This window comes from Pipra filicauda, unplaced genomic scaffold, assembly GCF_003945595.2.
Source record: "Pipra filicauda isolate LSUMZ 115617 unplaced genomic scaffold, ASM394559v2 scaffold407_size631318_pilon, whole genome shotgun sequence".
Taxonomy (NCBI): Eukaryota; Metazoa; Chordata; class Aves; order Passeriformes; family Pipridae; genus Pipra; species Pipra filicauda.
The window spans coordinates 235,908-262,405 of record NW_024104540.1 but is presented as its reverse complement, the minus strand read 5'-3'; the positions used below and the strand labels follow the sequence as shown (position 1 = coordinate 262,405).

General features: G+C 52.8%; 2 protein-coding genes and 2 long non-coding RNA genes across 5 annotated transcripts; 2 read left to right on the top strand and 2 right to left on the bottom strand.

Moving 5' to 3' along the window:
- The first annotated feature begins 433 nt into the window (after positions 1-433).
- Positions 434-3,248, top strand: LOC114001628. Its single transcript, XR_003545622.2, has 3 exons — positions 434-509; positions 2,869-3,007; positions 3,116-3,248. It is a non-coding gene; the product is annotated as an uncharacterized LOC114001628 (long non-coding RNA).
- A 2,903-nt stretch (positions 3,249-6,151) lies between these two features.
- CDCA8 (cell division cycle associated 8) lies at positions 6,152-9,825 on the bottom strand. Its single transcript, XM_027746899.2, has 10 exons — positions 9,450-9,825; positions 9,247-9,375; positions 9,027-9,067; positions 8,807-8,882; positions 8,330-8,469; positions 7,978-8,051; positions 7,563-7,661; positions 7,227-7,353; positions 6,712-6,798; positions 6,152-6,381 (listed from the first exon to the last, which is right to left on the bottom strand). The coding sequence occupies exons 1-10, from the start codon at positions 9,529-9,531 to the stop codon at positions 6,325-6,327; spliced, it is 912 nt and encodes a 303-aa protein (XP_027602700.2). The 5' UTR covers positions 9,532-9,825; the 3' UTR covers positions 6,152-6,324.
- A 51-nt stretch (positions 9,826-9,876) lies between these two features.
- On the top strand, positions 9,877-11,830 carry CUNH1orf109 (chromosome unknown C1orf109 homolog). 2 transcript variants are annotated; one of them, XM_027746900.1, is made up of 4 exons: positions 9,877-10,148; positions 10,221-10,400; positions 10,473-10,591; positions 10,969-11,830. In XM_027746900.1, exons 1-4 carry the CDS (start codon positions 9,877-9,879, stop codon positions 11,034-11,036), a joined length of 639 nt encoding a protein of 212 aa, XP_027602701.1. In that variant the 3' UTR covers positions 11,037-11,830. The 2 variants fall into 2 exon arrangements, with proteins under 2 accessions (XP_027602701.1, XP_039241302.1); XM_039385368.1 differs by having other exon boundaries at positions 9,894-10,148; positions 10,221-10,591.
- A 6,415-nt stretch (positions 11,831-18,245) lies between these two features.
- LOC120324041 lies at positions 18,246-24,337 on the bottom strand. The gene is made up of 3 exons (XR_005565041.1): positions 24,028-24,337; positions 22,579-23,330; positions 18,246-19,606 (listed from the first exon to the last, which is right to left on the bottom strand). It is a non-coding gene; the product is annotated as an uncharacterized LOC120324041 (long non-coding RNA).
- Positions 24,338-26,498: the final 2,161 nt, after the last annotated feature.

Here is a 26,498-nt window from a genome sequence, read left to right as displayed (position 1 = left end):
CTGCTCCTCTTCTGGACATTCCCAGCAGCGAGGCTGCACAGCTCTGTCTCTGCTGTGATGGCTGGTGAGGCCAGGACGAGCCACTGCAGCCCTGACAGCAGCATGCTGGGGTCAGACAAGCCTGGCCTTCCTGGCATGTGTCCCCCTGCCCAGGGAATGTTAAAAGAGCCTGGCTCTGGAGGAAGAGCAAGGTTTGAATACCAATGACTGCTAATTATCAGGAAAAGCAGGTGCCATCTATCATCGTAATCAGGGATCTCTCAGTTCAAGTGTTACCAGGACAGATCCTTCTTTCCTCCTCGTATTCACCTCCTACAGTCTCGGTGTGCCTGAAGAGCCCTGCCCAGGCTGCAACACGGCCAGACCCCTCAGCTCCTCCTGCCTCACAAAGGATGGGCTCCCACTGCCCCCCAGGCCAGACCCCTCAGCTCCTCCTGCCTCACAAAGGATGGGCTCCCAGTGCCCCCCAGGCTGCCTCGGTGCCGTGCCCCACCTCGACCAGGGACAAGGTGAGTGCACTTGTGCCAGCTGTTGAGGGATGCCAGGGGTGAGACAAGTGCTGGGGTTTGTGGCACATCCCAGTTGAGGCAGCCTTGGTGCAGGGCTGGGTGACCCTGGCACGGTGCTGTGAGACACTGGCACAGGGCTGGGTGCAATCCAGCAGCACCCACCAGCCTTGCCATGGGTGACTGCAGTTGCCTCTCCATTCGTGGCTGCCTGCTGACAGCAGGGACATCTGCACAGCAGCAACAGCCACCTGGAAGGCACAGGAGACATTTAATTGCACAATTATAAATGTCTTTGGCCTTTTTATCTCGCTGAGGCTGACAAGCACCTTCAGCATCAAACAAAGAGCTGCCGTTATCGCTCGGCACAGCGGCCGCTCCTGGGCAGCTGCCACCCCTGAAGGGGCACAGACAAAAGCAGAGGAGCTGTGCTTTGTCAGCAGGTCTGTACTGGTCCCAGAGCCACTGCTGTGGCATGGGCTTGGCCATCACTGGGGAAGCAGGAGCTGCCCTTTTCCTACCACCTCTGGAGCCCCAACAGCAGAGGCAAAGGGAAAAGAGGAGAGATGGGAAGTTGTTCCGAGGTTTCTGGAGTTTCTATTACAATGAAGAGCACTTACAGGGTGTTCTCCCCAGGCACCTGCCCCCACAACCCTTTTTTTCAGGATGGTGTCTGGCTTTGAGGATGTCAGTAATTAAAAGGCCATTTTAATGAGCTGTGATCTGTTGGCAGACCAGGCTGTCAAGTCAGTCAGGCCAGGAGGACTGTTGCACAACTGTTTACAGAGTGCCCTGCAAATGGGCACTTCTGGTAGGACTGGGTAATTCAGGTTTTTCTTGCAAGTCCCTTCTTCACAATGAAGTTTGTTCCCCATTGACAAGTTCCCAGGGGAATGTGGCATCTCTGTTCACTGGGGGCTAAACGGAGTGCTCAGGTGGGATGGGGCAGCAGTGGGGCAGCAGCCAGGATGAGAGGACAGTGGAGCCACACGCTCCCAGTGTCCCAGGCATGGAGGTGGTGGGGCTGTCCCTCCAGGCAGCTGTAGGGATGGCACTCAGCCCTGGGGGTTTATGCTGTGAAATATTTTTAAGTGAATTCTATTAAATGCCAGGAGACAAAGAGATTAACAAGGCAATTAAAAGGCTTTTTGTGAGATTTAGGTGCTCCTGGGTGATGGCAATTGTGTGTTGGATAAATGGTGGTTTGTGACTGTAAATAGAGGTTCTCAGGGTAATGGAATGTACATCAGGAATGCTGTACATCCCCAGGGAAAAACAGGCTCAGGGACCTCCAAAAGGATAAGAGTTGCCCTGAGCCTGTTAAAATCATTGCTAACAGTGTTGTCTCACCTGATGAGAGCCGGGTGGCTCTGTCTCACAGCAATGCATAAATCCCTGCTTTGCCTCGCAGAGAACAGGATGTGTCAGGTATCACATCACACTGCATCAGAACTGCCAAGTGGCACAATGAATCAAGCTCCCCAAAATAGAACCTTCTTCTAGAAATAAGCTTGTCACTGTCAATTTAAACTCTTGCCAAAGAAGCATGATTTGATACAAGTTCCTTTTGCCAGCGATTTACAGAAGTGTGTGGGTTTAATCACTATTTATAACAGCAGGAGTCTAAAGGGAGAGCGGAAGGTGTCTCTGTCCAAATGTGCAACAGGAAACCCAGACCCTTAATGCAGCTCCTCTACAGCAGATTTGGGAAGAGAGAGCACAAAGCACAAGCCACTCTGAGCACTGAAGGAAAAGGAGCATTTCCTCCATTTCCACTTCCCCGACACCACAGTGGTGACACAGGGAGACTGCTGCCTGCCCTGGCCAGAGCACTGGCCCCGGCACCTCACCAGCCTGAAGGGTTCTAAGGGGTTATTTAGAGACAAAAACTTACAAAATTCTGCATGGAGGGAAGGGATGCTGCCTGGTCAACACACTGTGAGAAAGGTGTCAGTCTGGCAGCCTCAGGAAGGGCGTTTGTCTGGGAAAAGCCCTGATGTGCCATGCACGGGCACATCCCAGCAGCTTCCTTATTCCATCACTGGGGAATGAGGCACTGACTTGCTCCTGGGCTGTTTTCCTGCAAAGACAAAACCCTGCCATGCCCCCAGTGCTGCACAGGCAGGTGCCACCAGCCCTGCCTGAGGAACCCCACATAGGCATGGGCCTGCACCAGCTTGTGGCTGGTGGGACCCTCCGAGGCTGAGCCCAGCAGTGGCTGGGGCTCTGTTATTGAGGAGTGTTTCAAACAGATTATTTGTTTTCATCAGACACGTGCCCACGTCTCAGCCCCACTGTCCCTGATGCAGGTCGACAGCTGTCCTCAGGAATGCTTTAATTGTGTTTTCCTCGCTTTGCACAGCTCTTACCTAATGCACTCTGGCTTCATCAGATTAGACACCTCTCGTCCCGGTGTTGTCGTGTTTTCAAATGGCTTCAATCAGCACCTCCCAGGCTCTGGTTATTTTCGGATACAATAAAGCTAAACCTCATCCAGGCTGGTGAGTAATGGAGGTGCATCTCCCACCCCCATCCAGCCTGGCTTTAAATTTGCCTGGCTGACAGCCCCTCGATGCTGGCAGAACACAATTAAGCCTCTTGTCTTGCAGACATCGTCCGTGGTTACACACGGCTCAGGAGGAAGAGCTCAGCAACAGCAACCGGGTTTCTAATGATCTTGTCATCGAGAACAGCACAGAGAGATAAATGAAAGAGTGAGGGAATAGCCAAGATCAAAACTCAGATTTTCGGGTGTCCAGAGCATGGCAGGTTGCAGGCTGGCCATGTTTGTCTCCTTAGACCCACGCTGGCACAGCACTTGGGGTGCAGGGACATGTGTCCTCTTAGTGACAGAGAATAAAATGCAGAGGAACAGAGCCCGAGCCCACCCAGCACCAGGTATGGGGGCTTCTCTCCCGAGCATCTCCAGGCAAGGCTGCTCGTAAATGTCATTTTGCAGAAGCTACTTCCCCTGGGAACCCCCAGGATCCTTCACCAGCTCGTGTCTCCACTGCCCAGCTGCAAAGCAGCCACAGCCTCGGGAAGGGAACCGAGGTGGGAAGGGACCAGGTGGACCCCGGGCTCAGGGCAGAGATGTGCTGTGCTCCACTCTCTTGAGGAGGGCTGACAGCTGCAGGATGGTCCCTGTGCCGTGGGATCAGCTCAGCCTTCTGGTCCCCAGCACGCCAGTTCCAGACAAGGGCTGTCCTTCCCCAGATGCTCTCCCCTGGCAGTGGAATTGCCCTGTCTTCTTATCATGAGCCACCACAACACCTGCATTGATTCCTTTCACCCCACAGGCAGTATTTTGACTTCTGGAATTCATCTTACCTAGCAAGGGACTTAAAATATATCCCAGACAATTTCCTCTCCTCATTTTTAATAATCTCTTTCAGCCTTAAATTAGTTTTTGAAAATATATATTGGGATGATAGGCTTTTTATCACAGCTGATGGACAATATCCATCACACCTGTGTCCTACTCCTCACAACACATGCACATTCCTTACAGCAGTCCTGCAGCAATTCTAGCAGCACTTAATTCATTACAACCCCATCACTGCATGCACGTGCTCCCCTCAACAATGTCACGGTGATTTGTCACCCAGAGCCCTGTGAGCAGCTCTGGTCCCTCCCTGCGGAGCCACAGTCACTCCTCAAGCCGTGGGACGGGATGGAACGGGCCCGTTCAAGCATGGCAGGTGGAAGATGCTGCCCTGTCCCCCACTCTGAAAAGCTCTGGGAGGTGACAGGTGGAAAAGCAGAAGCCAAAAGACCTTTTCTGTCTGTGATCCCTTTGTCCACTCTCCGGGCACAGCAAGGCTGAGCCAAAGTGCTGGGGCTGTGCTGGCACATCTTTGCATCCTGAGCCCTGGTGAAATCAAAGGGGACAGAAAGACAAAGCAGGAGTATCTCAGTGGGCTCGAGCCATGCCCTCAGCACTGTCCTGGCCGAGGCTCCCGCTGGCTGCACGCTCCAGACAGGGGCATTTCCAACTGCACCTCCCATCTGGCATCGATTACTGTCCCATTTCTCGAGCCTTCATTTGCAGTCAGCAGAGGCAGCCGACTGACATTGAGGGAGAACGACTCCTCAGATCCCATCAATCAAGTGCCATCAGGATCCAGCTTCCCAGGCTCCTGGACCACAAGGTCACCCTCCGTGGGAGATAAGCTTTCCAGCTGAAGCAGAGCCCTGCTCCTGCCCCCCTCCCACCGCAGCCCTGACTGTCACACGGTGGGAGGGGAGAGACCCTGAACTGCAGGCTGCCATTGCTCACCGACCCCTCCATCCTGCCTCAGGGCTCTCAGACCGTTTCAGGGATAAGTGGGAAGAAAATTCACAATTTTTTTAATTTTTTTTTTTTTTTATTTCAGGAACGTCCAACAGCACCAGACTCAGAGCTTTCCCCCAGGGCAGTGTTTAGTCTGGGGCTGTAGCCAGACCCCAGCCCCACTCAGGGAGGGGGTCACAACAGCACCTGAGACCTTATTGCCATTCCCTGTTACTACCCCCCAGCAAAGGAGTTAAATTCAAACTGTGTATGAAGCTCGTGTGCTGCCCTGCTCAGCGTGGCCCTGAACTGTGCACCATGAGCAGGGCTTGTACTTTATAGGGAAGATTGACCCATAACTATTGAGTTTTCCCTGGAAAGCTGCTCTGGGCTGATGGCTGCAGGGCTGTGTGACCCTGGCACAGCCGTGGAGCGCAGGAGTGTGGTTTCTGTTACCAACAGGAACCGTGGCTGCAGCTCCAGGTGCTCCCTGGGGGAGCCCTTGGGAGGGACAGCCCTGCTCCAGCGGCACTGGGAGCAGAGCCCACACACGGTCATGGCCTGAACACCTCCCACCCCCTGTCCCCTCATGCACCCTCTTCCCCAGACATGCAGGAGTGTAACTGCAACTCGGTGAGCAAATTCTCTGGGCAGGCTAAGCAATCTAGCTTAATTTTTTTCCCTGGTAAAGACGTGTTTAAAGCAGAATCTTGACTTACACGTCTGTAAATGCGGAAAATTTTTATTTAGCTTAACTAATTGGTGCTTTTAATTAATATGTTCACAGAATTCCATGACAGCAAGGCAGGTGTACATGCAGCTGAGTGGTTTATATTGCCACCTGCAGTTAGGACTTAGAACCTGCCAAAACTTCTTAAATAGATTTCCAAATCCATGGTATATAGCTGAGGTCTGCATTACGGTAACATCTTGGATCTCCAAAGCATGTATCAATGCTGTTCTACAAGCTTTCTCCTATACCACACACTGCACCAAAGAGCCACACCAAGGCCTCAGCTAGCTCTGATTGCAGCTTGTCCCCATCTCCCTTCTTAATCATGCCAAAAGCAGAACTTTTCAAACACAGCAAAAGTTCCAAAGTCTCAACATCCTTGTTTATAGCCCTATAAAGAGGCTTAAATCAAGGACAAAGAGGCACCTTTGGAAAGGACAGTGCACCAACTAACAAAGAAACAGGCTAATTTTTAGAAAAAAAATACTAAACAGAGCTAGAGAAGCCAAGTTCTTTGCTCTGACTGCTCTTAACTTGCCAATCAACAACCTTTCTGCCCACTTGCTGGTCTGCAAACCCAAGAGAACTGTGTCATGGTCTCAGCCTTAAAGGAAATAAAGACTGATTTTTCTTCAAAAATTAAAAAAAAAATGCAATTTATTTTGATTGCATTACATACAGTACATATTATAGATAGAAAAACTAGCTCTTAGCTTTCATTCTGTAAATTAATGAAAGGAACACAAATGAGAAGAACTAAACGAAGGTAGCAGTCCTAAATGTAACACGTATTTGCAGAGGGATGGCATCGCTCAGTGACTTCCATCCACGGGTTTCTTTGCCTCACTGCAAGCCTGGGCGAGACAAACCTGTAAGGGAAGAGCAATCAGTCAGTGCTCAGACAGTGGTGCAGCCCAAACACCCACAGCTCTGGCCCAACAGACAACACTCTGTTTTCCAGAGCACTGACAACAGTTCTTTTCCCCAGTGTGTATTCAGCCAGACGTGATGTAAAGCCCCTCCCTCTCCTTCCCTGCTCTGTGCTGCTTCTTCACCTCTGACATGAGCCACAATACAAGACAAGGCCAGGCAGGGAATCAGAGGTCTCTACTGCAGCTCAGCAGTCCCCTGACTGATGACAGAGTGACAGCACTGCCTTACAACTTCAGGTCATGGCTGCCAAAAACACCCAGACTTACTGACAACTTCTTCATGAGCCCCCGGGCCTTGGGGTTCAGCTGAAGAAAATTCTTCTTGGTCAAATCCTTTGCTGTCAAACGTATGCTCTGTGGAAACAAACAAAGGTTTTCTTTTGGTCAGCTGCAGCAGCAAAAAAATAAAAAATAGAATTACATCTAAGCATAATAGGAGACCACAGACAGGCAGAGAACTACATTGAGGTTGACCAACAGCTCAACTCACATCCTCCTTGCAGTGCATTAATGCATTACTGCCACTACTGCTACTTTAAGTGTTACTTGAATGCACAGCAAAACATCCTTCTATTCTGTTCTGACCAGTGTAAGCAGTTGCCACTTCTGACTAAGAGTCTCCTAAGGTTCTTTTTAAGCTTGATCAATCCTCTGATAAACTGCAGTGGCACAGCTAAAGAGACGAGCGGATGAACTGAAGCTGGTGAGGCACCAAGAGGTTCAAAGCTTCAGCCTCGCCTGTACACCCCTCCAGCCCCTGCAGGTGAAATGCCAGGAATTACCTCCCCTCCACCCAGGGGCAGGGTCAGGAAGGCGTCCCCGGTGTCGGCGAGGGGGCTGCCGTTGGCAGAGATGGTGTAAACGCGCTCGTTGAGCGCGGGCGTGCGCAAACCCGGCGTCTTGAACACCCTGAAACAACAAGTTATTAGTGAGCAGTATTTGCTCAAAGCACTTCTAGTCAAAGTCTTTCATTTCATGTTCAAAGAGCCACTAAAGATTGTGTGGGAAACAGGTGACATAAAGCAAACAGCTTATAACAGATTATAACAGAGATAGAAGGGAAAGAGATTTATTTTCTCTGTTAACAGACCAACAGAGAAACCTGACAGAATACAAACCTAGAATCAAATCTGGGTGTGATCATGGAGGTACCTCCCCGAGCACAGAAATCACCCATTCTCCCAGTAGCTGGAGTGATAAAGCTGTTTTTGCTTGATCTGTTAAATAGAAATAAACATCTGCTCATAAGATGACCTTTAAAAAATTGTAGAAGCACTTATCAAAGGCTTAAACAAGGCAATCACCACAAAACCCAGGGTTTCTCACTCATCAGTGACCTAAAAAGCTGGGGGCAGCTGGTCCTCACAGGAGAGGCAGTTGTCCATCTTTCATTCATTGTCAGATTGTCAATTTTTTACTGTAACATGGCACAACTCCCCGACCCCCTGCTGAACCAAACTCCATCCCATGAAAGAGATATATTTACACTCTCAGTTTGCATTTCTGGAGATGAAAGAGAGACATCCCCATTACCTCTTGCTCATGCGCTTCAGTCTCGCTGACCGGGGTCTTCTGGACACGGGCGGCTTTTTGGTGGACGCCTTCACCTGAAGGACACACCACTCACCACATCAGCTACTGCCCTCTCATGGGACAGCTGAGTCCACACAAACAGATACTTCCACACAAAATGCTCAGTCTCCTTTTCACGGCACAGGAGCCCAGAACAAACACCATTCAAGCCTTCGTGACCTTTCCCTATTGTTAGAATTCTCAGGGAAGCTGTTTGAAGTCTCCCTCAGAGCATCCTGGACAGCCCTAGTCATCAGCTCAGTCAGGAATTTATATCCTGGGGATAAAGTCATCCCACAGAACAGCTATTTACCTTTGCAGTTCTTGGATTCACACTCTCAGCCTCTGCCTCTGAAGGACACTGGCTGTCAACTCTGGATTTCTTTGGCAGAGGAAGTGACAGAGGCTCTGCTTCCTCCTTGATGGCTTCAACACTCCTTTTGGATTTCTCCACTAGAAAGAGAAAGTGTTATCTAAGTAAATAATAACTTTAAATTATTAGTTAGCAGCAGAGCCAAACAGCAAACGACTACAAGCACTTCTGGCAAAAATGTGCTTCTAAAGTCCAAATTCCAGTGCAATCCCAATGGTTACAGAGCACTACTTTGAATTATCTTGAATGTTTTTATAAAATAAATTAGACCTACTGCAGGCACTAGGGATAAAAGCTGGATTATTTTTCTTTTTTTTAATGTATTGAGGGATGTGAGCAAGAACTGAATTATTATTCACATTAAGGAACCATGACATGCTTCCACCTCCCCAGTCGCCTCACAGTGCTCCAACCGACCTTTCTTGACGATTTCAAACTGAGTATTGATAACTTCTGCTGTCCGCTTGTCTATTTCTGCTATTTCCAAGTCTGCCTAAAATTAAAAACAGTTGTGACACTATTAGGATTGTTGGCAACACAGAGTTCTGTAGAGCAAACCTCTAACTATTTTACAGCCAGAACAGCTCGTTACAGCCCAAGGAGCCCCTGCATTGGTGTGTTTCTGCTGGAAACCTACCATGGCCACCTCCTCCAGTGCCTTTCCACTTCCTTCTTTATCTAGAAAGAAAATATGTCAGACCAGTCAGTTCAAGTTCAGGAGAGTGCAAAAACCAGCTCAAACCAGTTTTCACCCTCAGAGAGCAGGAGCAGCTCCCGGATTTCCGCGCACAGCAGACCCCAGCTGGTCCCTTATTCCCGTCGGGGTTTGTCATCCGAGGGAGCGCCAGCCCAGTTACCGAAGTACTCGAGCCAGTTCATCTGGCGCAGCTCCAGCGGCAGGCGCAGGATCTCCATGTCGTACAGCTTCTCCACCTCCTTCACCAGCCGCTCCCCGTCCGCCCGCAGCCGCTCCAGCCGCTGGTTCACTGCGGGGACACGCGGCGTCAGCCCCGGCGACACCGTTCCCTCCCCCCGGCCCCGTTCCCGTTCCCGTTCCTACCCTCGCAGTCGAAATCCTTCAGGAAGGCCGCGAGCTTCCTGCTGCGGGTGCTCGAGTCGCCCTTCTTCCTCGCGGGAGCCATGGCGGGGCCGGTCGCTCGCTCGGTGCCTCGGGGTCGGTCGCTCGTTCGATGCCGGTGCCGCTCTGGGTGTCTCGGTGAGGCCCCGCTCGGTGTTCGGTGTCTCAGAGCCGATCACTCGCTCGGTGTCTCGGTGCCGATCACTCGCTGGATGCCGGTGCCGCTGTCGGTGTCTCGGTGAGGCCCCGCTCGGTGTTCGGTGTCTCGGAGCCGATCACTCGCTCGGTGTCGCTCCCTCCGTCAGTCTCGGGCGCGGGCGCGACCGCGCGTTCGAACGAACCGCGGCTCACGAGCGGCCAATGGTGTCGCGGCGCGCAGCGATGACGGGTACGGGTGCCGGGCGGGGTGATGGCGGCGGTGGCCCCGATGGCGGCGGTGGCGGCTGCGCTCCGGGGCTGGGCGGCGGCGGCGGCGCGGGCGGACGCGGCGGGACGAGCGGCCCTGTCCGCCTGGGCCCCGCTGCTGGGCGCGCTGGGCGCGCTGGCAGCGCAGATGCGGGCGGCGCGGCGGCTGCCGTGGGACGCGGCGCCGCTCGGCGCCTTCCCGGAGCTGCGGGCGCGGCTGTGGCGGAAGCAGCGCGGCGCGGCCGAGGCGCTGCTGGAGCAGCTCGGCGGGCGGCGGTGAGGGGGTGGCGGGGCCGGGGCCGGGGCGGGCGGGGGGCGCGGGCCCGGCTGACCCCGCTGTGCCCGCAGGGCGGAGCTCCGGGAGGTGCGGGACGCCGCGGGCGCCGCCGCGGGCGCCGTGCTGCGGGTGTACGAGGAGCGGGCGGCCGAGCTGGGGCCGGAGGGGGCCCTGCGGCGCGGGCCGCGCTGCCCCTCGCTGGCCGACGTGCTGGAGGGGCTGCAGGACGTGGAGCGCTACTACCGGCACCTGTATCCTGCTGAGGGGGCTCTGGGCAACGCCGGGGGGGTGCTCTCTCGTTGTTGTCCTTACCGGGCACGAAGGTACCTGGACAGCAAACTGCTCCTGCAGCGCCTCAGCTGTGACAGCCTGGCAGACATGGAAGCCCTCCTGCAGTCCTGGGAGAGGATTTTGGAGCACCACAAGGAAGACATTGTTCAAGGTAGTTCCATGTGCACAGACCTGAGGGTCTTTTCCTGGGGCTCGGTGGTCTTGTCCCTGCCCTGGTGACAGCATACAGGCCTGGCCGTGGTGGCTGTGCTGGGCTCGGCAGCAGCAGGTCGTCCTGCTCAGTTGATCTTTGTGATCTGCTGTGAGGTCTCGGTCAGCTTCAGTTGAAAGTACTCACCATCACACCTGGGCACAGCTGGAAGCAACATCCTCACAATGTAACAAGGGCTCAGTGATCCATTTCACTGCTCAGTCAGTTTTGCTTACACTTTTCTTTATTGCCTTTGGAAACAGCATAGGTTTAGGGGTGTACAGACTATAGGTAAAATGCCTTAAGCTGACGAGGTTGTTGTTTTCTCTCTGACTCAGATACACTCCTGAAGGTCTCGCTGTTTGTGGAGAACCATCAAGAGCTGCTCTGCTCACCTATCTCCTGACAGAGCAGCAGGGACTGACACTGACCAGCTTCTGCCAGCCTGGTGTGTTCTGGAATGCTGCAAAGGGGACGAGGAATTGAAGGAGCTCTACTGGTGCTTTCTGGAAGCAGAATGACTTGATTCTTGGCCTCAGCAGGAAATGCTTGGACTGTCCTGTTTTCAAGTTGAAATGGACTTGGTGTCCGAAGAAGAGGCTGAGCTGAACAAACCATGAGGATAGAAGGGAGTTACTTCCAGCTGTGGAACTTTCCTTTTGTTCTCCTGCGGCAGATGTTTTGTATCACGGAAAAAATGCTGAGACTTACTGACATGAGGTGCTGCAGATGCACAAGTGTAACACAGATTCCCTCAGGCTGATGCCATGTAAGAAAGATGTTTGAGTTCTGTCCTTACAAATAAAGAAAAGCTCTCAGATCAGGGCTTACAAACACTGGGCACCATGTGCCTCTGAGCAGTATGTTTGTGTTCATCCCACTTGGGCATGGAGGAGGAGGGAGCAAATCTGGCTTGAAAATGTAATTGTGGAGGTGCACGGATGCCTGAGTTCTGACACGGGCAGTTTTCAAGGGTGTCAGAGTACACTACTCTGATACATCTGCCAGGGCCCACTGAAATCAGTCTTAAAACTTCATTGTCTGGTGGCAGCAGCTGCTGACACTGTAGGGACATCTTTTGTTGACCGTAGCACTGATCCTCTCATTCCCGGGAAGCCGTGGGATGTTTCTCTCTAAATAACGTATTTGGTAAGAAACAGGAGTTTCTCCTGCAAAGGCAATAAAGAATTGCGTTGGACACCTTGTGGTCGTGTTTGTGCTCCCGTTTCTGTCTCCAGCCTGGGGAGTCCCTGCGGCCACCTGAGGGCACTGTGCGACCTGCGGAGAGGGGCGTGCTGGGGGAGAGGGGCCTGCAGGGCTCGTGGGCAGATCGGGGTGCAAGGGGTGCAGGAGGAGATCGGGGTGCTGGGAGGAGCGGCGTGTGGAGGTAGGGAGGCTGCTGGCTGCAGGGCCGGGCTGCCAGTGCCCCTGTCAGGGACAGGGACTTCATGGGATGGGGCTTCATGCACCAGTTCTAATTGCAAAGAAAACCACAGTCCCCCTCCTGGAGTTGAGTGTCGTGGCTGAGGGAGCCAACATTTACCCAGGGTGGGTGTGAGGTGGGCTCTGCTCCTGGCAGGGCGGGGGCTGGAGGTCCTGTTGGGGGCTCGCTTGGCTGTGGAGCCTTGTGCTCCTTACACAGGCTGATGGCTGCAGGTGAGTTGGGGGTGTTATCCTTGCTCAGGCCTTGATGTATCATCATCACAAACCAGTAGCACAGTGTGCGTGGATGCAGAATTTTCTTTACGTGTGCACACGCTACACAGCCCTTCAGCACCCCTCTTCTGTCAGCCTCTGTCCAGGACATCTGCACAAAGAACAGATGGATTTAAATTCTGGAAGGTGTTCAGCACACTTCGGTGGTGGCCCTTCTTCTTCCCCCAGATGTTTGGCCCCCGATGTCTGTCTTTGGGCTAACAACAGCCCTGCTAAAAGTGCTGAAGGAGCTTTCTGCACTGAAAGTGGCCGTGCCCTGACTCTGACTGACTGAAATGGGATGATAGAGGTGCTCATTGAAGTTTTGGGGTGATTGATTGCTCTGTGCTGTTCCTGGCTGGTGGGCCATGTCATCAGCTGCATTTGTCTGCAGTGTTCTGAAGGGTGGGAGTGAGTCTCCTCATCAGAGTGCTCTAATTGGGATCAGCTGTGGGCTCGTTCCGTTCCAATCCGGATGTTCAGTCAGGATGGCTGCCAGGGTCCCCATTGCTAACAAGGGCATGGGTTTTCATGTGTGTGGGACTTCCTTCAGTCAGCATTCACCTGGGAGTCTCTGGGGGTTGGAGGGTTCCCCCAAGAAGACAGTCAGGGTGGGCATTCAGTCTTTCAGCATTGCACTTGACAGCAGGCAGGTGGAAAGACCACTTTTCTTCCTCCCGTGCCTGGAAGCCTGCATGGCTGAGTGAGACACCTGTGGCACAGGGATGTCACTGGGTGCCAGATTTCAGCACCTTCCTGAGTTTGGGACAGGAAGGAGGTGAGTGAGAGCAGCACCCGCTGCTCCAGCTGCCTGGGAACCAAACACAGAGCCGGGGGCTCCAGCCCGTGCCATACCCGAGTGAGGCTCTGGGTAAGGGCAGCACCAAGGACTCTGAGACCAACTGGTAAAATATACCTAACATAAAAATAGCTCCAAGTACCTTTATTTTTGGAGCAGAGCTCTCAAAGTGTTCTTGCACAGAGAGCTGTCTTTGAGGAATGCAATAAAATGCAGTTAGCAGCTGGAACTACCTTGTTAAAGGAAAATTGTCAGGAAACACAAAGCTCACACTTTGATTTTCAGCTTTACCTCCTGCTAACTCCATTGGAAAATAGTTATTCTTCGCTTACAGGGGAAGCACAAACCATATTCAGTTACTAAATTCGAAGGCCCACAAACATTTATAGGGAGCGCCTGACTTATATCTTGTTGGTTTGTTTCCTCCCACAGGGTGAGCGTTGACTTCTGCTGCAGCAGGGCCTGTGCACAGTTCTGCTCAGAAATGGAGACCTGCTATGAGTAATGCCAGGCTTCCAAAAGAAACCCCAAAGCTCTGCTTCAGCATAAGCTCATGGATTTCAAACAGATTCCAAAACAGAGTGTACTACAAGGGTCCACAGTTAGGGAAAAGACAAAGAATTTGGCACGTGAACTGAAGTGTAGAGTGACTCGGAGGCAGAAATATGTGATAAAAAGCTTTGTGATTCATTTAATAAACCAAGCATGGGTTTCACAAGCCCCTGTGGTTTTTGTGAGACTTTCATTTTTGAGACTTTCATCTTGGCCTGAAACAGAACTCCTTTGTGACTTTGCAGGGCCCAAGGGGCTGCCTGAGTGTTTGTCTGCTTCGAAATAAAGCAAACATTCTCCTGGCCCATTAACTGGGTGTGTCACTCTGTCCCCCATGCCCAGCTCTCTTGAGTGTTTCTCTGGTGCTCTTGACTTTGTCACAGCCTTTGCCCTATTGAGCTGTCGATTAGCTCCAAGAGGGACAAAACCTGCTCATCGATGGATGTGTGGTGGGTGGGGACACGTGGCAAGGAAGCAGTGATGTGCTTTCCCGAGGTGGGACATGCTCAGCACAGTGCCCGTGTCTGCCCTTGCAGGTTTGGGCAGGAGCTGTTACCTGGCCAGCTCTTTGCCACCGTGGTCTGGCCCTTGACCTCTTCACCCCCTGCAGACCCTCTAGGACTGCCTGTGCTGCATGTCACTGCAGGATGGAGCCTGTTCTCACTGCCCATCCTGCAGAGATTTTATTTCAATCCTCCCTTCCTGCTTTTCCCCCCAGCCTTTTGCTCCTCCTCCCTCCTCCTGTGGACACAGATCTGCAGTAGGTGTCTCCTGAACTCGCCTGAACTCCCTGTCCCGAGCACCTTCCTTAACTAATCTTTTCCAGATGTCCAGGAACTTTCATGTTTAGCAGTTTTGCTCGAGTTCCTCATTCATTCTCTGACAGAGCAAACATTATATTTCCTAATATTATTTGAAAACTCAGACTGATTGTGGCTGCCTGAGAGCTGCTGCCGCCTCCCAGTGCAATGTTTTAAGCACCACTGCAGTCTTCCACTCCTGAACTGGAGCGCAACAGATGGCCATAAATAGCACAGAAGCCTATTTTCCATAGCTGACAGCTCCAGGGATGTCTATGGAGTCTTGAAAACACTGCATGCTCTGCTTGTACCAGCCAAGTGTCCGGGTGTTGGCTTGGACTGTCCCCGATACAGCAGCATGGAGAAACTGGGAGATCTATCCAGTGTTACTCTCACTGGGACCACCAATGGAAAGCAAGTGGCTCTGCCCATCCTCTCATCTAGTTTCCAGCTTACTTTGTTCTTGGGGAGATGACTGTCTTCAGGCAGGGGCACGGTCAGTGGCTCCTGTTGCTCACACTCTCCAGGTGACCTGTGTGTCCTGTCCTGGTTGTTGGGTGGATCTGCTGCAGCCTCTCGGGCCACACTAAAGGCTGTGTTGGCACAGGTCTCTGGGGACACGGGCTGTCTGTCATCCCAGAGCCAAATGAGATTTGTAAGACTGAAGCAGTGCCTGAACCAGTCTAGTCTGCCTTTCCAGCACAGCCTCTGACTTGTCTGGAAGTCAGGTCCTGTGGTTCCCCATGTGCGTCCAGTGGCTTTTCATCCTTCCCCTGCACTCTGTGCACAGTGAGGCTTGCATCAGGTTTTGGCTGTTGGAAAGAACCTTTGGGCTGTTCAGTAGAACTTGGGAAATTCCTGTCTTTTTCCTTCCTTTTTTCCTTGCTTCAGGATTCACCTCACACAGTACCAGGTCACTGCAAAATGCCGGTGGTGGGAGAGAGACAGGACCTTCTCCAGGTTCAGATTCTTGTTACTGAACAGTTCTGTGCTGTCGGCACCCCGGGGTCCAAGAGTGGGTATATGCTGGAAGGACAAACCTGCCTTGTTGACCTGTGCTCCTACCACCTCTCAGGTGCTGGTGCCTTCCCACAGATCAGCATTTAAAGAAATATTAAGCACCCATTTAATTTCCCAGCAAAGCCATCTGTGTGATTCAATGCTCCTCCATCCCCCAGCATGCCACAGCCACCTCCTCCCTGGGGCTGATGTGGGATGTCTCTCTGTTCTCCCTGGTCGTTTTCTCTGCAGCCCAGACAGTCTCTAAGCCACCTGGGGAAGGCAGAATGAAGAACATCAAGCCAGTAAGTCTCCTAATCATTCTGCTATGTGAGGAATGAATCCAAGAGCCTTTGCACACTATTAATCTTTTCCAATTCCTAAGAAAGCAAATGATCTCCTCCCGCTCCCATAAATTCAACCTCTCTCTTCTTCTTCCCCCCACAGTGTTTGAACTGTTTGCCAAAAGCTTTATTAAAACCTACAAGATGCAGTTTTGTTCCTAACTGGATCCCAAACAACTGTTTTAGGTGGAGAAGAAACATTTGGTGCTGTCAGCTTTAGAGCATTTTTGTGTGTAGTCCATGGCCACTTGTCAGCTGGGGACCAGCCTGAGCCCCACACTGAGCCCAACGAGACCTTTGCTCTGCTCTCCTGAGGTTGGGAGGTGAATTCAAGCTGGTCAAACCTCACAGCCTTATGTCCAAGAGCACCTGGCAGTGACTCGTACAGGGGTAGCAGAAGGGCCACTCCCCTGGACACAGCGTGTCCAAGTGGCACCTCACCCTCCCCGTGCCATGGCCATCCTCTGCTGTGTGCCAGTAGCCCTGGGGACAAACTGTGCTGGCAGTTGCCAGGCCCTGGCAGCTTTTCTGCCACCCCGTCCCCTGCCCTGAGTGGCTTCTGCCACAAACCCTCCACCTGTCCCGTTGGCACGGCCCAGCCAGTGCCACACTGTGGGTGTGGAGCAGCAGGTGCTGGCGTGAGCAGAGGAGCTGCACCAGTGGCCGTGGGTGTGCAGGTCCCGTGGGGGCAGCCCAGGTGAGGGGCACACCAGGGCTCTGCCAGCTGCTGTGCATCACCACCGGTCCTTGGCACCTCATGCAGTGTGCCGCAGAATTCTCCCATTAATTTCCCAACATTCCCTCAGTCTGAAACCCATCAACCAGCGCTGAGAGAACACGTTCACAGAGGAAGCCAAAGCAGAAGTGAGCAAAGCTGTTCCTTTGGCTGGATTCCTCCAGCTCCTCATGTCCTGCTCCTTGGTTTGAGCAAGAGCAGCCTCCTCCTGCCCTGTGCACCTGAGCTGTGGGGAGGGGACAGCCATCTCCAGTTGCTGAGTAAAGCAAGGGAGAGGTCTTGGTGTGGCTTTGCCAAGGAGAATTCCCTTTCATGGTACAGTTCTGATACCTCTGCCCAAGCCCTGGGGGAGGGGTGAGAGCAGGTTGTGAGAGTGGAAAGACAGGGCTATGGAGTGTGGCTTGCTCAGAGTGCTTTTAAACTTCATATATCTACCTGTGAGTCAGAAAACAGGAGCAGGGGAGGGGAGAAGTCAGGGGCAGAAAAGTTGGGATTGTAGTGCCCAAAGGACAAACAGCCTGAAGCAGCTTTGGAGCTGAGGAGCCCACGGGAGCAGGGGCTGGGAGAGCACCTGAGGCAGTGACAGAAAGTTCTGCTCATGAAGAACCTGAGCAAGAGCCCCTGCTGCCCTCTGTGCAAGTCCCATATGGGGAGCCAGGAGCCCTTGTAGGCTGAGCCCTGGAGCAGTGGGGTTTGGGCAGATACCCCCCATCCTGGGCTGCTTTGCAGCTGGGGCCCACACTCCCCTGCCCGTGGGGTGGAGTGACAGGGAACCAGGCGTGTGGAAAAACCCCTGAGGTGAATAATCCAGCCCAGCTTTTGCTGGACGTGGCTCCCCCAGCTCTGAAAGGCTTTTTGGTTGAGTTTAATGAGATTAGTCTGTAAGCTCTGGAGATGTCAGCTGCTGGCAGCTCCTTGTTCAGTAGTTCCTCATGCGCCAGGGAATGATGTTGCTCATTTCATTGGCCCTGACTTCACTGGATCAGGCTGCTGCTCTGCTCCTCAATTAGCTGCATCTGCACGGCAGTAATGAGCTGGAGGTCAGACAGCCTGCAGAGGGGGTGCCGAAAAGTTCACCCATGTGGAAGGGAGCTCTCCATGCTCCCATCCTGGGGATGCCAGGCCTCAGCACCCAACTGGACCCCTGTGCCCCCCAGGAGCCCTGTCAAGGTCCAGTTCCCCCTTATCACTGCAGCAGTGACACTGTGCAGCTTGTTCTACTGCTGGAGAGTGTGTTCCTGAAAGCTCCAGTTTGGGTCTGTGCTGACATTATTGAAGCTACTGGTAATGAAATATGTCACTACAGGGGCCAGGGCCACATCTGATTCTGCAGAGGGAAAGTGAAAAGCCAAACAAAAGCCAAAACTTCCAAAGAGCTGTAACCATGCACATTCTGATGGGAGGGATTGGATTTCCAGGGGTGCAGATCCTGGTCCTGCTGCCCTGCCATGAGGAGAGGCACCTCCTGGCCCTGCAGTGGGGACAAATGGCACACGGGAGTCACAGCTTCCTGGTGCCACATCCTCGTGCAAGTGTCGAACCCTCCCAGTGCAGGGAACTGCAAATAAATGCTGTCGATGCCTCTGCCATCTCGTCAGGGATTAGGACATGCTGGAGCAATTTGCATGGGGATGAAACTTGGAAGAAATGGCAAAGCTGAGGGAATACGATATTATTTATTATTGCCAGTTGCAAGGGAACAGCAGCAGCCTCCAAGCTTGTATAACACTGGAACATGACTATTATTAGAACGGAAAGTTAGCAAGCAATTAGCTAATTGCAATTCACATTGTCTGTTGGCAATTATAAGGAGAACATTATAAACCCCAACAGATGGAACTCAAATGGGTCAGTCTCTCTCTTTTTTTTTTTTTAATTTTTATTTTTTCCATCCCCAGAGGACATTTGCTACGAACTAAACTCAGGTTCTCAGTAGGGTTCATGAAGGCAGCCAACTCATGAGTCAACGTGTGGCAGGGTCCCCACAGGCAGCTGTCCTGTCCAGACCTTCCCAAGTGGGACAGCTTTGAGGCTGGAGAGTTTAGCTAATGGCTCTATGGTTTCAGTCATTTACTCTCTGTGGTGGTGGTTTTTTAAGGGGGAGCAGAGAAATCCAGCTGCAATATGTATTTCTTCTCATCCAGTTGTTCATGACTCTGTGCAACTTCAGGTAATACCTTTCCTCTCCAGCAGTGACACAAACTGATGGTGCCTCCCTGAGCCTGATTTCCAAATCTTTGGAGGTTATTTGAGGGACTTGCATTCCCTACTGAGGCTGAGTCAGAACAGGGATCTCTGCAAAGATGAGCAGGGGAGGAGGCAGCGCTCTGCTTCCCCTCTCCTGTCACAGGACATACCAGCAGAGCAGCTCCCACAGGGCAGAGATTATCTCATCACTTTTGTCAGAAATGCCTGAGCGATGCAGCACCAGGACATGATGGATGGGTGAGACACAAGCCCTGGACTCGAGGGATCGCTCAGTGCATGGTTTCCATCTGTTTGAACCAAGCACAGATGCTCCTCCCTGTGCTGTTTTGTTATCCTCTGGGTGGGTTCTGTGCTCCGTGATGTGATGGGTGTCTGTCGAGTGGCTGAGAAATAATCACTGACCTGTGAAGCGTTTCTCTGCTGAAGCATGTCAAGGTCCAAGCTGTGCACACAGATCAGTGTGTTTAAGGCCAGGGGCGTACAAGGGGCACACAAGAAGGCCCAGGACGCCGAGTGCTGCAGCCTGCTGTGTTCCTCAGGTGTACAGCATGTGCAGGAGTGTGGCAGCAATGCTGCTCTGACATCAGAACTGGTTCTGCACCTCAAATTCCTTTCTAGAGTAGGGACCAATACAGACAAATTTGGCCTTAAAAGGAAGCATCCCAGGAGATATCGTAAGGAAACATTTGGATAAGAACCTTGTATCTACAGTCAGATATTCTGTAGCCATGGAAGGAGCTTTGCCCCTTATCCTCCCTGAATGTTGGTGATATCAGTGACTCCAGCAGAAGAACATCCTTGTTTCAGGTCAAGCTGATACAGACGCAGAGACAGCTGGGGAATCTGAAACAGATTAAACCCAGCGATATGAGTTTCATAAATAGCAATACAAACCCACTGCACACCTTCGGCTGATATTAAACAGGGAATGGATTGGAATTCATCTCTGAGCAAATGCATTATAATGAAATGGAAACATCAGGTTTTACTTACAACCCCCAGGTTTCCCATAGGAGCCAGTTTATGTCGTGCCCATTTATTAAAGACAAATGCTATCATTTGGAACATATCTCACGGAGAGCAGGGGACGGGCTGATGCAGGGGAGCAGTAACTGGAGATGGGGCTTTGCATTTACAAGCCGTTGTTTTCAGCAGGCCCTGCGTGTTCCGGCACATGTGATGAAAGCTGGGGGTGCCCCCGTGTCCGTGAGAGCCCCAGCCCGGCCCCCCAGCACGCGCAGCCCCGGGACACGCCGGACTTTGGTGTGTGTTTAACAGCAGGTAGAAAGATAATCCAGTTGTCTGGAGTCAGGCAGTCATGGGCTAAAACAAGCAGGTAAGGATGGGGGGCCCAGCCCCAGCGGGAAGCTCTGCTCTGGGTGCTGAGCTCTGATCTCTGCTCCACGAGTTCCCCAAAAGAAGAGCTGGTTCCTGAGAGTGTTCCCCGGGGCTGGAGAGGACCTTGGCCAAGGAGGAGCAGGGATGAGGATTGTCACCTCTGCCCAGGGACAGAGGACATCCTACACATGTCACCTCCTCATGGGTCCTGAGGCTCTGGGGTCTCTTATCTGGGGTCCTCACTCAAAAAGCCTCAAAGGAGTCTGCCTTTTGGAGGGAGATCCTCCCCTCTTTAACCTGTTCCTTTTGAGGCCCACTGGGGTCAGCACCCCCTAATCACCAGCCTGATGCCCCTTTCCTTTCCTGAGTGAGTGGTTCTGAGCCTAAGAACAGTAACAGCCGCTGTTATAGTTACATCTGAAGGTAACTTTGGTATTCACGTGGTGTTCAGCCATTTAATTGAAAATTGCCTTTCTGAAATCTTTCTGGATACATCCTGGCACCACGACAAGATGGTGCTGTTTGTTCTTTATTTTTGAGATCAGAAGTCCAGGACAGGCCTGCTACGGGCAGTAGCAGGTAAAAAACCCACATGCTTTAAGCAGGAAAATTCCACTCTTTGCATGTAGGAGAATTTTCTGGCTCAATGCAGTATGACATTTGCAATCATTTAATTTGAATAAATTCCACTTTTATGCTTCATCCAGCTTTTAGTACATCAGCCAAAGCATTCGTAAGGAACAGAATGTAAATCCTAACTGTGTTTTCCCTCCCATGTGATCATCACTGATCTGACATCTAACCCCACTGTTCCTTTTGCTTTCAGAGCTCCCAGAGATCAGCAGGGCAGTTCCTGGAGTCCTGGGAGGAGCCATGGGATCCTTTCAGGTAGAAAGTGGCTCTGGAGGAGGGGTCTGGGTCTCTGCCTGTTCCTCATGCTGGGTGCTGGGTAGGGAGGCAGATCCCACAGCACTGCACAGCAGGGGCTGCCAGGGAGGAAATGTGGCCTGTGAGCACTGTCAACACTGGAGAACCTCCTGTCCCAGTACAGGCTGAGGCAAAGGTTCTGGGCTCAAGAGCCATCCCTTGGCACCCCTGAACGAGAAAATCAAACCCTCTCCCTCAAAACTGCCTGTTCCAGGTGCCTTGTTCCCGGGAATGTAGCTGGGGGAAGATATCCATCTGTGCTGAGCCTGCCTGACCTCTGCATGGAGTGGAATAACCCCCAAAAAGCAAATGGCATCTGACAAGGGATCTCTTAACTGCCTTATCCTCCCAGCTCCACATCTGGAGGGAGAGCAAGAGGGCAGGAAAGTGCATTGCCTGCCTGCCTGTACTGTGCAGACAGGCTGGTGACAGCTCAGCAATGTAAATAATGCATAATAAGCCCTAAATAAAGTGCGAGGAACATGTTTGGGATCAGTAAATCCATTCTGACAAGAAGAAGCAAAGGAATGAAATCCCTTTTCCCAAACAGACTGGTAAGTTATGGCCTAAATGTAATCTAGTCCCACTGAAAAATGGCTGCTGAAGATTTATGGCTGGGGTCTCCCTGTGCTGATCTGTGGGGACACAGGCAAGAGTGTACCAGGGAGCAGGGGCAAGGACCCCTGGGGAGGAGAAGACTTGGGAGTGGAGGCTGCATTCCCCTCCTTGAATGCTCAGGTTCCATCAGATGCACTTTCTCTGCTCACATTTACAGCCAAGTCCATCCCATTTCCCACTGCATTCCCCCATCAGCCATTTATCATCCGCAAGGGGTGGCTGCAGCCAAACGTTCCCCTGACCTTGGACAGCCCTGTGGGTGTGTCTTCTCTGCTTAAGTGGGAGACTCACAATAAGCTCAGGGTCTCTCAAACATGCCTGCTCCAAATAAACACAGCAGGCTGAGGGGTTACAGGCTGCATTGACCAATTTAGGAGAAGGGGACTCTCTTCACAATTTTGTTGATGCTAGAGAGTCACTTGTCCTCACAGGATGCTGGGTGGCCAGAAAGCCCACTGGGCCACTTGGGCAGCTGTCAGCAGGCCATGATCAAAAGTAAACAGCACCAGAGCAGTCATGGTGCAGCAGCAGTGCTGGGAGGACCCTGTGGGACATGAGTGTGGGAGCAAAGGGTTCCGTGGCTGCTCCTGGGGAACAAAGACAGCTCCATGTTCCATGCAAAGCATGATCCGATCCAGCTTCAGTTTTGCTCTGTTAATTCCCCACAGATATCTGTGCCCACTCCCTCTGCTGAGCCACCTGTGCAAGCAGGTTCATACTTTACAGGGAAAATGCAATTTTTGTCCCTGTGCCCACCCCAGGAGGTGCTGAGGCTGTGTCTGTGGGTGCCTGGGTCAGCCACAGGGAATGGTCCTCCCTGGACTTCACTGGGACTGTGAGTTTTTAAGCAGTTGCTTTATGTTCTTTGTTGCCTGTTCATTTGAACAGGGGCCAAAAAGGTGGGATCCAGATTGCAGGTGTGTTCCTGGTACCTCTTTCTCTTTGGGGGCTGCTGTTCCTGGTCTTTGTGGGTTGCAGTGAGGTTCTCTCACAGTCCCCAGGCCTGGGGGATCACAGGCTCTGCAGTTTGGGTGCTGTGTGCCAGGCAGCTGTCCCAGGACACCGGGCTGCACGGCTAGCATGAGATACAGGCTTGGAGTGCAGGAGGCTGCCAGGACACCTCACCAGATGCAGATCATCTCTTTGTTCCTTGGAAAACCACAAAAAAGTTCCTCTCTTCACAGTTCAGTGATGCCCAGACAAAGATGACGTGAAATCTGTGGGAAGACTTATTTTATTACAATATAGGAATGCACAGAGCCAGATGCTTAAGCTTAGCTGTGACTCCTCCACAAGAGCCCCGCTGCCTCTGCTCAGGGAGCTGCTTGCAGGGTGAGGTACAATGTTCTAAACGTGTTTGCTGCTGTGCAAGAGCTCCAAGAGCTGCTCAGAGTCAGGGCAATGCCACAACAGGTCCCCTGGACCCCTTTGTGCCACAGGGCCTGGTGTAGAGGTGGTGATACTGGCGCAGTGGAAGGGCGGGTGCCCCTTGGTGACCCCACCCATGACATGCAGGAGCAGCCCTTGGTCTCTCCCCAGCCCCCACAGGTGCTGCTCTGTGGGGTCCCAGGGCACACAGCCTCTCCATGGTCTTCTGAGGTCAAACCCTGTGCCTAATTTGATGGTTTTCTCTGCTGCTTCTCAGCTGGGTTCAAAGGATCCAAGTCCCAGCCAGAGATGTATCCTGGCAGGAGCCGAGAGCCGGCAGCTGTTTTGCAACAGCCCGGGATCGCCCCCCCAGCCCGGGATCATCCCCCCAGCCCGGGATCTCATCCCCCCAGCCCGGGGACTCCGCCCCCCCAGCCCGAGATCGCCTCCCCAGCCCGGGATCGCCTCCCCCGCCCGGGCTCACCCCCAGCCCGGATCGCCCCCCCAGCCCGAGATCGACTCCCCAGCCCGGGATCGCCTCCCCAGCCCGGGATCATCCCCCCAGCCAGATCGCCCCCCAGCCCGGGATATCAGCTGGGATCATCCCCACCCGGGATCCTCCCCCCCAGCCGGGATCGCCCCCCAGCCCGAGATTCGCCGCCCCAGCCGGACGCTCCCCAGCCCGATCACCCCCCCCGGGATCATTCCCCATCCAGGATCGCCCCCCCATCCCGGATTCGCCCCCCATCCCAGGATCGCCACCCCGGCGGGATCGCCCCCCCAGCCCTGGATCGCCCCCCCCAGCCCAGGATCATCCCCCCGTCCCAGGATCGCCCCCCCCCCAGCCCTGGATCGCCCCCCCAAGACCGGGATCGCCCCCCCAGCCCTGGATCGCCCCCCCAAGACCGGGATTGCCCCCCCAGCCCTGGATCGCCCCCCCAGCCCAGCAGCCTCTGAGTCACCCCCGTGCAGGGGCTCCGGTCCCCAGGCTGGAGCAGGGAAGCAAGGCTCACACGCATGTCCAGCCTGGCAGCCTTGGTTGTTTCCCCAGCAGTCAGATTTCATCTTTTCCACCTCCACGCTGCCAGCACAGCCCTTATCCGCTGCCCTGACACCTCCGGGGTTTATTTCCAGCTGAACCACGCTGCCTCCATATGTGCTCCTGCCGCTGGCTGCTGGTTATTAAGTCGGTGCTGTTGCTGGTCCTCCTGCCTCCATTCAGAAGTTGGCAGTCCTTAAAAGCTCATTCATCTTAGGAGCCTAGTGGCAATTACAGCCTCATCCCGCAGGATGGGTTAACTCCTGCTCTCCCGCCAGCCCAGGGGCAGCAGTCGTGCCTGGTTCTGATTAACAGGATGCAGAAAATCCAGCGTGTTCCCCGCACTGCTGGGGAGACACCAAGATGGCTGTGGAAAGGGGGGAAACGGTGAAACTGCCTGGAGGCAGGAGATGTGCTGGATTATTATGACCAAACCCCAATTCTGCACAGAGCTGTGGGCATCGTGTCCCCTCACTGGGAAGGACAGAGCCCCCTCAGCCCCCACAGACAATCAGGGACTGCAGGAATGATGGAAGAGGATGTGGGTATTTCCCCAGCAGACCTTGTAAGATTAAATTGTAAAATCATAAATCTGATCCCCACTTATTGCGTTCCCACCTGTCAGAGTATTCCTGGCTGTTGAAGGAAGAACTGGCAAATGTTTGTGGAGAATTTCAGGGATTGTTCCCCAGGAGGTTTAGGCTCCTGGGTAAGGTGAGTAAGGAGTAACAATTCACTACCTGTAGAAGTGCAAGACTCACACTGATTCCCCCACTTCCAATGACAAGAGGAGCTGCTCCCCTGGATGAGGACGTTGTTAACAAAAACCTCCAGCAAATCAAATGCTCTGAACTGGCCCTGGGTACAAAACTCCCAAAGCACGTGGGTTATAATGACCAGGAAAGAGTGAGCCAAGGGTTTGTGGCCCCTGAGCAGATCATTTGCAAATTCTCCTGCTCCAGAGAAGTCAGAACTAATGCTAAAAAAAATATTTTTTATGCAAGATCATCTCTGGGGTTGAAATAGAGAAACGTAGAAAGGAATGTCAATTGACCATCTGGTTCTGACACTCCTGAAGCTCATTGCCATTTATCTCTGTCCAAAAGTGTGCTTCAAAGATGCAAAGGGAATCTTCCTTCAGGGAGAGAACTGGAGTGTATGTTTGGCCTTCAAACATGTCAAACTGAACACCAAAGCCTGTGGGAAGCACATAAACACCAGAAAACAATCCATACCTGAGATGAAGCTTGATTTTGCATGCAGAAATGTGTTTATTTTCTTGGAAAGAAGCAGGCTCTGGCCTTTCAACTGTCACAGATTTTCTCAAGGGAATAATTTTCCTAGCAAACCTTGTTCCTTCTGTAATCCTTTGTAACAACTCACCGAGTCATGCTGCCCTTGCTTTAAAAATACGTTTTCAAAGCCCATTAGCAAATTCACAGGTTTTTTTATACACTGAGAATTAAAGTGGAAACATAAGACCCAGCAAATTATTTTCACTTTATATACAGTCTCCCCAGTAAACAAGTGTTGCAAGAGCCTGTGCGCTGCCGGCAGAGCAGGGGGATGGAGAACAGAATGTGGTCACATGTGGTTTTATTCAGCGAGTTATTTATATAATCTGAAGTATAGTAACAATGTCCTTGGATCCAGAGGCTTCCAGCTCCACAGTCCCTGCTGATGGTGCCTCTTGGCTTTCCCACTGTGTCTACAGGGACTTCTCTGAGCTCCCAGTGCTTCACTTCCATATGACACTGCTCCATCAAGATCCTTATTCCCAGGACTGAGTTTGGACCTGCAGGGCTCTTGGGCACATTTCCAGAGCTGCATCCTGGCGCTCCCCTGGTACATCATCATGTGTCCTGGAGCTACCTTGATACATCATCCCCCATCCTGGTGCTCCCCTGGTACATCATCCCCCATCCTGGAGATCCCCTGGTACATCATCCCCCATCCTGGAGATCCCCTGGTACATCATCCCCCATCCTGGAGATCCCCTGGTACATCATCCCCCATCCTGGAGATCCCCTGGTACATCATCCCACGTCCTGGTGCTCCCTGGGTAGAGCATCCCATGTCCTGGTGCTCCAAGTGGCCATTCAGCATCATCTGAGCCCAAGGCTGAGCAGGAGGGTGTTGTAAGAACGTCTGAAGGACAAGGGTGTCCCAGGAGTCAGTGTGGTCCTGTGCTCCATAGTTCTCACCTCCCTCTGCTTTCCCAAAGGCCCAGTTTTATGCCTAGAGATGCCCAAAAGCACCGTGACTGTCTCCTCACTTCCTCTGCGTACTCTGGCAGATGGCTTCTCCTCCTCTGCCCTCCCAGAGCTGCCCCACACAGTGATGTTCCCTGTTCCCCACACACCCTCTCCCCACAGGCCAGATCTGACTGCACAGGGATGGGCACTGCTGCCCCCGTGTCCCCGTGCCCTGGCACCGTGGCTCCCT

What these genes read in the sequence shown, in the direction of transcription:
- CUNH1orf109 (XM_039385368.1), top strand. Translation starts at nt 9,895, where the DNA reads ATGGCGGCGGTGGCGGCTGCGCTCCGGGGCTGGGCGGCGGCGGCGGCG. An exon ending in GAGCAGCTCGGCGGGCGGCG is followed by an intron (nt 10,149 to 10,220) that starts GTGAGGGGGTGG and finishes CTGTGCCCGCAG; the next exon opens with GGCGGAGCTCCGGGAGGTGC. An exon ending in CAAGGAAGACATTGTTCAAG is followed by an intron (nt 10,592 to 10,968) that starts GTAGTTCCATGT and finishes TCTCTGACTCAG; the next exon opens with ATACACTCCTGAAGGTCTCG.
- CDCA8 (XM_027746899.2), bottom strand. Translation starts at nt 9,531, where the DNA reads ATGGCTCCCGCGAGGAAGAAGGGCGACTCGAGCACCCGCAGCAGGAAG. An exon ending in GAAGGATTTCGACTGCGAGG is followed by an intron (nt 9,376 to 9,449) that starts GTAGGAACGGGA and finishes GTGTCCCCGCAG; the next exon opens with TGAACCAGCGGCTGGAGCGG. An exon ending in GAACTGGCTCGAGTACTTCG is followed by an intron (nt 9,068 to 9,246) that starts GTAACTGGGCTG and finishes TTTTCTTTCTAG; the next exon opens with ATAAAGAAGGAAGTGGAAAG.